This window comes from Podarcis tiliguerta, assembly GCF_965153285.1.
Source record: "Podarcis tiliguerta genome assembly, chromosome: 13".
NCBI lineage: Eukaryota > Metazoa > Chordata > Lepidosauria > Squamata > Lacertidae > Podarcis > Podarcis tiliguerta.
The window spans coordinates 30,134,400-30,146,561 of NC_139546.1; the positions used below are offsets into that span (position 1 = coordinate 30,134,400).

The 12,162-nt window shown below is 42.0% G+C and overlaps 1 protein-coding gene across 1 annotated transcript; it reads right to left on the reverse strand.

The window, feature by feature from the left end:
• Positions 1-412: 412 nt before the first annotated feature.
• On the reverse strand, positions 413-1,279 carry LOC310662179 (olfactory receptor 14C36-like; the record flags this gene model as incomplete). The annotated part of the gene is made up of 1 exon (XM_083408949.1): positions 413-1,279. Exon 1 carries the CDS (start codon positions 1,274-1,276, stop codon positions 413-415), a length of 864 nt encoding a protein of 287 aa, XP_083265075.1. The 5' UTR covers positions 1,277-1,279.
• Between the last annotated feature and the right edge of the window lie 10,883 nt (positions 1,280-12,162).

Below are 12,162 nucleotides of genomic sequence, written 5' to 3' on the forward strand. Positions count from 1 at the left end.
GCTTCTGTATCCAGAAAGACTAAAAGGGGGTGGGAGTAAGCCCTGTTATAATCAGTTGGACTGCTCTGAGGTAAATGAGGTTATGATTACAGCCATAGTCATGTGTAGAGTAGATACCATATTTTTCCGTGTATTGGACGATGTTTTTTTGACACAAAAATCATGTCAAAAAACTGGGGTTGTCTACATATAGAGGTAGATAAAACATGTATAAGTCATAATGCTTTCCAGGACACGAAATACAGAAAGAAGGATCTCTCTCAGGATTCTGTTTGCAAAATGGCAATACAATTTATTACTGCAGAAAACTGTTGTTACAGAGATAAGCTTCTATAGCAATAATAATATTGTATTATTATTAGTATTATTATTATTAATCTGCATTACAAGATAACATCAAAGAGGAACAGGATTAAAGGCAAATGGGAGGCATCTTTTTAGTTTCCTTACCAAAATTAAAACTCAGCAACTTCCACAAGGCAGTTTTGACATCTTTGTTCCTCATGCTGTAAATTATTGGGTTCATCAGTGGAGGCACCACAGTATATAACACAGCAAGCACTTCATCCAGATGGTATGGAGAATTAGAGGTTGGCATTAAGTAGGTGAAGACAGAAGTGAATAATAATATGGAGACAACTGTGATGTGGGGAATGCAAGTGGAGAAGGCTTTCTGCCTGTTTGCCATGGAGGGCATTCTAAACACTGCAGTAAAGATTTGCACATAGGACATGACAATGAACACAAAGCAACCGAGACAAATTGCTGTACTAAAAAGAAGCGCCCATATTTCATTGAGGTATGAATCAGAGCAGGAGATCTTAAGTAGGCGTGGTATCTCACAGAAGAACTGGTGGATGACATTGGAGCAGAAGGGCATTGAAAAAACAGTACCAGTGTGCAAAGCAGCATTGAGCAAACCACACATTAATGTTCCACCTGCCATCTGGATGCAACTACTCCATTTCATCACGGATGCATAGTGCAAAGGGTGACAGATGGCCACATATCGGTCATAGGCCATGACAGTGAGGAGGAGGAAGTCTGATGACACAAAAAACATGAAGAAAAACACTTGTGCGACACATTGTGAATATGAAATCAGCCTTATGTTCATGATGGAGTTAGCCAGAGATTTGGGAATGATAGTAGAGGTTGATCCAAGGTCCAGAATTGATAAGTTGAGAAGAAAGAAATACATTGGTGTGTGCAGATGCCTGTTGACAGCTATCAGGATAATAATCAGAATATTTCCCATCAGGATAGCCAGGTACATTGCTAAGAAGATCAAAGATTGCAAAATTTGCCATTCTCGGTCCCCCAGGAATCCCAGAAGTTGAAAATTTTCAATGACAGTTATGTTGGGCACAGCCTCCATCATATTTTGACTAGTGGAGAGCAGAAAAAAATTATCAATTCATTGCACATAAAAGAATCTACATTCTTGATTTTTTCCACCAATTTCAGAATTCTATAAACTTTCATGTAGGATTTCTTTCTATTACTTTTTTGTTAAATATATGATACCACAATTTTAGCTTTCCCATTGAATTGTTTTCCTTCCTTGGCTTGGACCCATACACTTGTTACAGCAGCAAAAACAAAACAAAACAAATAAAAACATTCCACTTAACCACACCCTCAAATTCTAGTGATTTCCACCACCTGCTGCACTCGCCTTATGCCAGGCATCCGCAACCTCAGCCCTCCAGATGTTTTGAGACTACAATTCACATCATCCCTGACCACTGGTCCTGCTAGCTAGGGATCATGGGAGTTGTAGGCCAAAAAACATCTTCAGGGCCGAGGTTGAGGAAGCCTGCCTTATGCCAATGAAGAAAGACGCACCTAGCATTCTCCTGTGTCTCAGTCTCTTTGTTATTTGAACTCAATTTGATTTCTTTTGACATTATATTTTGGATCCCCTTTGAGGACAGCCCTGATCCGTATACCAATTCTGTTCTGTGTTAATGTCATAGTTGTTTATTTATACACCTTCCATTTCATACTCTTCTCTCTGTGATGGAAAACTAATACAAATGTATGGGTGGGGGGGGGAGAGAGAATAAAACTATAATGTTGTCAGGAAAGAAGTGGAAATAACAGAGCATACATCATTAAGCCACAGCTTTTGTGGGATAGAGAATAACTGGGAAAGCAGATTGTATACCTGAAGGAATAATAAGTTAGAAAAAGAAAATAATAACTAATAGATAATAACAACAGTAATATTTTAACGGGGGGGGGGAGAGAATGAATGAATGGAATTAAACTGAGTGATTTAAATGGTGTCAATTAAGGAGAAATGGGGGGGGGGGTTTGAAGAAAAAATTAGAGGTCAAAGATATAAGACTTACTTTATTTTCTCATAGATTTTATCAAGTTGATAATTGCAATTCTGCTCCAGATCCTTTATTAGCAAAATCGTTTCTATTTACCTTGATTGTTCTAGATGTCTCTATTCTTTTGTTCCCCCTCAATGAAGTACAAGCTAGTCAATTATATATCTTCCCTTCCCTTTTTCTTTCCTCAGATTTATATTTCTTTCACATTTCATGCAATTATGGGAGATTCCTCTCACTCTCTCCTCTGTCAGGTTCAAAATCTCCTCAGGCTACACAGAAGGAAAGGCTTATTTCAAACAGCAGCAAAAGGGACAGACTTATGTGGTGGTGGAAATATAAATCTGACTCCTATTGGTCTCTAAAGCTTAACTCCCACTTTCCCTGAATAGCACAGCACTAATGGCCCAGCGCCAGTGTCAATTAAATGTTCTATTCTCGGTAATGATTCTTAAGAGTTCTCACTGCATCAGCCTCTGCAACCATTTCACTATTGTATTCATTCTCTTGGGTCAATGACTTAAACATTACCCTCCTGTTGCATATGAGAATGATTAGAAACAGAAGATGAAGATCTCTCTGGGTCCCATTGAGTATACAGCAGAAGAAAGTTAGACGATTGGGATACCTGATTGCAGCTCAAAGGGCGGTTGATTGTAGACTGAAAAGCAAATTTCCCTTCAACATTGTTGTTGTTGTTTAGTCGTTTAGTCATGTCCGACTCTTCGTGACCCCATGGACCAGAGCACGCCAGGCACTCCTGTCTTCCACTGCCTCCCACAGTTTGGTCAGACTCATGTTTGTAGCTTCGATAACACTGTCCAACCATCTCGTCCTCTGTCGTCCCCTTCTTCTTGTGCCCTCCATCTTTCCCAACATCAGGGTCTTTTCCAGTGATCCTTCTCTTCTCATGAGGTAGCCAAAGTATTGGAGCCTCAACTTCACGATCTGTCCTTCTAGTGAGCACTCAGGGCTGATTTCCTTCAGAATGGAGAGGTTTGATCTTCTTGCAGTCCATGGGACTCTCAAGAGTCTCCTCCAGCACCATAATTCAAAAGCATCAATTCTTCGGCGATCAGCCTTCTTTATGGTCCAGTTCTCACTTCCATACATCACTACTGGGAAAACCATGGCTTTTACTATACGGACCTTTGTTGGCAAGGTGATGTCTCTGCTTTTTAAGATGCTGTCTAGGTTTGCCATCACCTTTCTCGCAAGGAGCAGGCGTCTTTTAATTTTGTGACTGCTGTCACCATCTGCAGTGATCATGGAGCCCAAGAAAGTAAAATCTCTCACTGCCTCCATTTACTCCCCTTCTATTTGCCAGGAGGTGATGGGACCAGTGGCCATGATCTTCAGTTTTTTTGATGTTGAGCTTCAGACCATATTTTGCGCTCTCCTCTTTCACCCTCATTAAAAGGTTCTTTAATTCCTCCTCACTTTCTGCCATCAAGGTTGTGTCATCTGCATATCTGAAGTTGTTGATATTTCTTCCGGCAAACTTAATTCCGGCTTGGGATTCATCCAGCCCAGCCTTTTGCATGATGAATTCTGCATATAAGTTAAATAAGCAGGGAGACAATATGCAGCCTTGCCGTACTCCTTTCCCCATTTTGAACCAATCAGTTGTTCCATATCCAGTTCTACCTGTAGCTTCTTGTCCCACATAGAGATTTCTCAGGAGACAGATGAGGTGATCAGGCACTCCCATTTCTTTAAGAACTTGCCATAGTTTGCTGTGGTTGACACAGTCAAAGGCTTTTGCATAGTCAATGAAGCAGAAATAGATGTCTTTCTGGAACTCTCTAGCTTTCTCCATAATCCAGCGCATGTTTGCAATTTGGTCTCTGGTTCCTCTGTCCCTTCAAAATCCTGCTTGCACTTCTGAGAGTTCTCGGTCCACATACTGCTTAAGCCTGCCTTGTAGAATTTTAAGCATAACCTTGCTAGCGTGTGAAATGAGTGCAATTGTGCGGTAGTTGGAGCATTCTTTGGCACTGCCCTTCTTTCAGATTGGGATGTGGACTGATCTTTTCCAATCCTCTGGCCACTGCTGAGTTTTCCAATTTGGCTGGCATATTGAGTGTAGCACCTTAACAGCATATCTTTTAAAATTTTAAATAGTTCAGTTGGAATATCATCACTTGCACTGGCCTTGTTATTAGCAGTGCTTTCTAAGGCCCATTTGACTTCACTCTCCAGGATGTCTGGCTCAAGGTCAGCAACCACACTATCTGGGGTATACGAGGCATCCATTTCTTTCTGGTATAGTTCCTCTGTGTATTCTTGCCACCTCTTCTTGATGTCTTCTGCTTCTGTTAGGTCCTTTCCACTTTTGTCTTTTATTATGGTAATCTTTGTATGAAATGTTCCTTTCATATCTCCAATTTTCTTGAACAGATCTCTGGTTTTTCCCATTCTATTGTTTTCCTCTATTTCTTTGCATTGCTCGTTTAAGAAGGCTTTCTTGTCTCTCCTTGCTATTTTTTGGAAATCTGCATTCAATTTACTGTATCTTTCACTATCTCCCTTGCATTTTGCTTGCCTTCTCTCCCCCACTATTTGTAAGGCCTCGTTGGACAGCCACTTTGCTTTCTTGCATTTCCTTTTCCTTGGGATGGTTTTAGTTGCTGCCTCCTGTATAATGTTATGAGCCTCCATCCATAGTTCTTCAGGCACTCTGTCCACTAAATCTAAATCCTTAAACCTGTTCCTCACTTCCACTGTGTATTCATAAGGGATTTGACTTAGATTATATCTTACCAGCCCAGTCGTTTTTCCTACTTTCTTCAGTTTAAGCTTGAATTTTGCTATAAGAAGCTGATGATCTGAGCCACAGTCCGCTCCAGGTCTTGTTTTTGCTGACTGTATAGAGCTTCTCCATCTTTGGCTGCAGAGAATATAATCAATCTGATTTCAATGCTGCCCATCTGGTGATGTCCATGTATAGAGTCGTCTCTTGTGTTTTGGAAAAGAGTGTTTGTGATGACCAGCTTGTTCTCTTGGCCTTTATTAGCCTTTGCCCTGCTTCGTTTTGAACTCCAAGGCCAAACTTGCCAGTTGTTCCTTTTATCTCTTGACTCCCTACTTTAGCATTCCAATCCCCTATAATGAGAAGAACATCCTTCTTTGGTGTCATTTCTATAAGGTGTTGTAAGTCTTCATAGAATTGGTCAATTTCAGTTTCTTCAGCACCAGTGGTTGGTGCATAAACTTGTATTACTGTGATGTTAAAAGGTCTGCCTTGGATTCGTATCGAGATCATTCTATCATTTTTGAGATTGCATCCCAGTACAGCTTTTGCCACTCTTTTGTTGACTGTGAGGGCCACTCCATTTCTTTTACGGGATTCTTGCCCACAGTAGTAGATATGATGGTCATCCGAACTGAATTCGCCCATTTTAGTTCACTGATGCCCAGGATGTCAATATTTATTCTTGCCATCTCATTTTTGACCACATCCAACTTACCAAGGTTCATGGTTCTTACATTCCAGGTTCCTATACAATATTTTTCTTTACAGCATTGGACTTTCCTTTCGCTTCCAGGCATATCCGCAACTGAGCGTCCTTTCGGCTTTGGCCCAGCCGCTTCATCAGCTCTGAATCTACTTGTACTTGTCCTCCGCTCTTCCTCAGTAGCATGTTGGACGCCTTCCAACCTGAGGGGCCATCTTCCAGTGTCATAACTTTTATATGCCTGTTGTCTTTGTCCATGGAGTTTTCTTGGCAGGGATACTGGAGTGGCTTGCCGGTTCCTGCTCCAGGGGGATCACGTTTGGTCAAAACTCTCCACTATGACCTGTTCATCTTGGGTGCCCTGCTTGGCATAGTTCATAGCTTCTCTGAGTTCTTCAAGCCCCTTCGCCACCTCATAATTTCAGTTTTCCCAATATAGTATTTTACTGGACCCAAACAAATTTTGTGCCAACAGAAAGGCATTTCCACTAATAAGTCCCCAACCACCTTCAGCCTACTTGAGTCTCTTCAAATTGCATTTCTAAGGGTCCTTCAGTACAGGGAGAGTGGTGTTAACAGTGAGGAAAAAGACATAAAGGTAAAGTCCTATTGCACAGACACAGATCTCCTCGCACTTCAGAAAGCTAAACTTGTTTCGCTATGAACACTACCTGGATGGCAGAGTATCATTGAACCATGTGTTGGCCACCCAGAGTTCTTTCACAAAGGCAAAAGTGTCATAAATAAATAAAATTACAAAGGTGTGGGACCCGTGTTGTTGGGAGCCCCTTCTACAAAATGGCACAGAGGCTTCTCAGGGGTCACAGATGCAAGGATTGCCATGTATTTCTTATGAAAACATATTAATTTTATCTGTCCCGAGGATCCAAGTCAATATGATTCTTGTGACTTTACTTTACACATGGTCCTATGTTGCAGGTGATTCCTTAACCTCCTGACTCACAAGCCATTATCTCTGTCCCCAATCTTGCCTCATCTGCCTAACAGGGGATATACAGTGGTACCTCAGGTTACAGACACTTCAGGTTACAGGCGCTTCAGGTTACAGACTCCACTAACCCAGAAATAGTACCTTGGGTTAAGAACTTTGCTTCAGGATGAGAACAGAAATTTTGCGGCAGCGGCAGCAGGAGGCCCCATTAGCTAAAGTGGTACCTCAGGTTAAGAACAGTTTCAGGTTAAGAACGGACCTCCAGAACGAATTAAGTACTTAACCCGAGGTACCACTGTATCACATTTGGAAAGAAATAGTAGAAATTCCATACTATGTACAGGGTTTAAAACAAAAGTAGTAGAAGTCGTGTGGTGTGTATGGGGTGTTTGGAGAGGGAGAGTGTGTCTGGTGGGGGACACGTCATGCTTCTTTCTGGGGTAGTTTATTCTCCTTTGGTCCCCACCATGCACTCAGCTCTCACCTGTGGCTCCTTGATGCTGTCTCCTCACATTTCATGCCAGTATGAGAGATCCATTGCAGTCTCTTCTCTGTTGGATTCACAGCTCCTTTTGCTTCACAGGTGCATGTTAGAGAAAAAGCTTCTTTTAAAAAGCACTAAGAGGGGAGACTTATGTGATGGTGGAAGTATGTTGCTGACTTCTATTGGTCGCTAAAGATTACCTCCTTCTTTCCCCGAATAGCACAGCACTAACAGCCCAGAGCCACTGCCAAAATAGGTCACTTTTCCAACAGCAATAGACCACCTTCAAAGTTTTCAGTCTTAGGCTATCTCTCATCATGAATTGCTGCTGTCTACCTTCCTCAGGCTATCTTTCTCATGCTGCACATACAGTGAGACCCAGGCAAGGATTTCTCTTCTGTTTCTTATCATACCCATATGGAATTGGGACAAGGGAACTGCAATGCTTAAGTAGTTAATTCAACAGTAGCATTGCTGCAGAGGCTGATACAGTGTCAGCTCTTCAGCATCCCTGCTAGGCATTGGGGAAATTCCTTCATCATTAGGGAAGCAATCATAGGCCTGCAAAACACCACCGTTGTAGGCAGGATCCCTCAACTTGCAGATAACCATAGAATTGCAACATCATACACTACACGTCCAGCATATGGAAGAGTACCGCTTAAAAGCAGTTTCCACCCATCCTACAGTACGTATCTCCCCACAGAGATATATGCCACAATTAATTTCTTAATGTTAAAAGTGCCAAGAGATTTTTGTAGGCGTGTGGGTGGATGAGATGTTATTTGACAGTGAAAATTATACACCATTATACGGGTGTGGGACTTGATATTAATGGGGGGAAATCACTCACAAGGATGAAAACCCAGGAAAGAACACAAAATCAGAAAAGTTTTGTAAAACATATTTCAGCTTTATTTCCAATTCAACTTCAAAAGAACATGGCTATAGTCCACCAGTCATGACAACATTTCGAAAGGTATTTGTATTTGAAAGAGAAATATTCATATATATTTTTAAACATATTTTTAATTAAAGATTTCTTGGTTTACAAAGGTATGTGCAATGTCTCTTTTTCAAGTTACATTTTCTAAAGATTAGTTTCATTTGTTGAGACATTAAAGGTAAAGGTACCCCTGCCCGTACGGGCCAGTCTTGACAGACTCTAGGGTTGTGCGCCCATCTCACTCAAGAGGCCGGGGGCCAGCGCTGTCCGGAGACACCTCCGGGTCACGTGGCCAGCGTGACATCACTGCTCTGGCGAGCCAGAGCCGCACACGGAACGCTGTTTACCTTCCCGCTAGTAAGCGGTCCCTATTTATCTACTTGCCCCCGGGGGTGCTTTCGAACTGCTAGGTTGGCAGGTGCTGGGACCAAGCAACGGGAGCGCACCCCACCGCAGGGATTCGAACTGCCGACCTTTTGATCGGCAAGCCCTAGGCGCTGAGGCTTTTACCCACAGCGCCACCCGCGTCCCCTGTTGAGACATTAGTGTTATTTAAAAAGCACTGGGACTGTGCTCAGTGGAAGGCTCTTTTTTCCTTTCATGTGTTTATTATGTAAATGATAGATGAACCCCTTTAAAAAGACAATAAAAAACCCTCACACTAACTCTGTTTTGGTTCAGCTTTAGGCACTTCATGTGTCTGTCAATGTTCTTTCCTTCAGCAGAGCATTGTGATATTTTTTAAAGATATAGGGGCACATCTTGACCTCACACAGGCACATTGTAATCCTTGGTTCTAGATTCTGGTAGGTATCTATGTTGGTCTGACACAGTAGAAATATATATTTTAAAAAAATTAAAAATTGTCCAGTAGCACCTTAGAGACTAACTAGTTTGTTCTTGGTATGAGCTTTCATGTGCATGCACACTTCTACAGAAGTGCAATCCTGTTACAGATGCAGCCAAAGGCAGCTCTGAAACCCCCAAGACAAATCCAGGCAACTAGCAATATGTTGTGTCATGCTATGTCATTCCCCACCATTGTCTAAGACCCAGGATAAAATGGAGGTTCCTCACATCCCTGGCGGGTGGGCAGAGTTCAGTTTCATAGGCCACAAATTGTGTGCAGAGCAGGTTTGATATATGAAAGTCATGCAGCTAGATTTCTAGCACACCAGAAGACAGAAGAGGATATAGCTGGTTTAAAAACTACATTTTGACTATATAAAGGTACTATATTGTACTCAATATATATAGCATAAACCACACTAATAAAGATAAAACGAGGCCCAAGTAAACAATGTTAGAAAATAGAAATATAAATCTGTAGGTTGAACACCAGTTTAAAAAATCTGTTGGCACAGTCTTTTTCAATTCCATCAAACAGGAGACTGCACGCCAATAAGAACCACTATATGTCTTTATGAATGAGGCACTGAGGTGGTACATTCCAAAAATATGCTTTGGACAGCATGCAGGTGAAATGTTGATGCAAGAAGGGGATGGTCACTACCATTACACTTAAATGTTGTCACGTAGGCTTGCCACACTTACTATAGTAGGTGGAATGTGCTGGAAGCAGGGTGCCTTGTACGGATGTCAAAGGCAGAAATTCATCATATACATCTGTAGCAAGGGATTGGGAAAGTGGCTAACCTGTAGAATTCTTGCCTGGAGATTTTATACAATTGTGATTGCGGCAGGGAAGCATAGTGCCTTAAACAGATGTGTTCAGGCAGGAATTCATCATGGCTATACGAAGCATGTGACTGAGGAAGCTGCTGCACCTGTGGATTTTTTTCTGGCTACATGTCTCCTCCCCCATCCCAAAAGCCAGGACAAAGCATGGATGCATGGTACCAAATTTGTAAGCAAGCATAATAGGCAACCCGTGAGAAAGTGTTCCCTGTTTAAGGGGTGTGAACAATAAAGTGCCTTAACCACCCATTTCCTTGATATTTTAAGCAGGTGTAGAAAGGACATACACCTCAGATCAAATGTGGTGGTGGCAGCCGTAGTTTTTAAACTATGGAACTGATTTATTGTTTGGAAGTGTCTGGTAAAACAGCTTCCACAGGGCAGTTTTGACATCCTTATTCCTCATGCTGTAAATTAACGGATTCAACATTGGAGGAACCACTGAGTATATCACAGCAAGCACTTCATCCAGATTATATGAAAGGCTGGAGGTTGGCATGACATAGGAGAAGATACCTGTACTAAGTAAGAGGGAGACAACAGTGAGGTGGGGAATGCAAGTAGAGAAGGCTTTCTGCCTGCTTGCCTTGGAGGACATTCTCAGCACTGCGGTAAAGATCTGCACGTAGGATGTGACAATGAGCACAAAGCAGCCAAGACCTAAGGCTGAACTAAAGAGAAGGGCCCACATTTCACTGAAGTATGGATCAGAGCATGATATCTTCATCAGGTGTGGGATTTCACAGAAGAACTGAGTGATGATGTTAGAGCAGAAGGGCAGTGAAAAAATGGTACCTGTGTGCAAAGCAGCATTAAGGAAGCCTGCTGCCCATGCCCCACCTGCCAGCTGAATACACCTTCCCCACTTCATCACAGAGGTATAGTGCAGTGGGTGACAGATGGCCACATACCGGTCATAGGCCATGACAGCAAGGAGGAAAATGTCTGATGACATGAAGAAGAGGAACAATAGTAATTGTGCAACACATTCAGAATAAGAAATATGTGTTGTGTTCATCAGGGCATTAGCTATTGATCTGGGAATGGTGACGGTTGTGGATCCAAGGTCAACAATTGATAAGTTGACAAGAAAGAAATACATTGGGGTCTGAAGGTGGGTAGTTCTAGCTACCAGAATGATGATGAGGAAGTTTCCAATGAGAATTGCCATGTACATTGCTGTGAAGACTGCAAGGTGTAAGATCTGGAGTTCCCTTTGCTCTGAAAATCCTAGAAGCAGGAAATCTCTTACAATGGTTACATTAGACATGTCTTCTCAGTCTGTTGGGGGAATAAGAGAGACCATTATAAATGTTACTTGTGCAAGAATATGGTTCCATCCAGTATCTAGCAATGGCCAACTCAATACCTATTGGAAGTCTCAATACCAATTGGAAGTCAAAAGCACAATACCATTGTACCACTCATGCTCTTCCACAACTGGTATTCAAAGACACATATTTTCAACATTTCCCATTGAAAATAGTGACTTCCATTAATATTTTGTTATTTTGTTATTTTGTTATTTTGTTATTTTGTTATTTTGTTATTTTGTTATTTTGTTATGTATACTCCGCGCCTCTGACTGGGGTGCCCCAACCACTCTGGGCAGCTTCCCACATATATAAAAACATAATAAACCAGTAAACATAAAAATGACTTCCCTTTACAGGGCTGCCTTCAGATCTCTTCTAAAAGTTGCATAGTTCATTATCTCCATGACTTGGTGGTCACATAATTCCACACCCCACAACATTTCTCCAGTGAAAATAGGGACGTCCTAAGGAAAAGGATGTCCTAAGGAAAAGCAGCGGGTGGCGCTGTGGGTTAAACCACAGAGCCTAGGACTTCTCCAGAAGTGGCTTAGTCATGCTGGCCACATGACCCAGAAGCTGTACGCCGGCTCCCTCAGCCAATAAAGTGAGATGAGCGCTGCAACCCCAGAGTCGGTCATGACTGGACTGGGGTCCCTTTACCTTTACCTAAGGAAAAGCAGGACATTTCAGGATCAAATCAGAAACCGGGACAGCTTCTCTAAATTCAGGACTGTCGCTGGAAAATATGGGCACTTGGAGGGTCTAGAGACATATTCTAACTTAGTGATATTTTTAGGGACAACTGTAAGGTAGAGGTTGCAGCATGCTCACCATTTGTGTAAAAAATAAATAAAAATCCCTAAACTTAACAGCACAGCTAAATAACAAACAGTTTGACCCCCAATTGTCACATACCGCCTCTTCCTGAAATCTCCACTTTCTGTAGAGCAGTTTGAAAACCCTCAG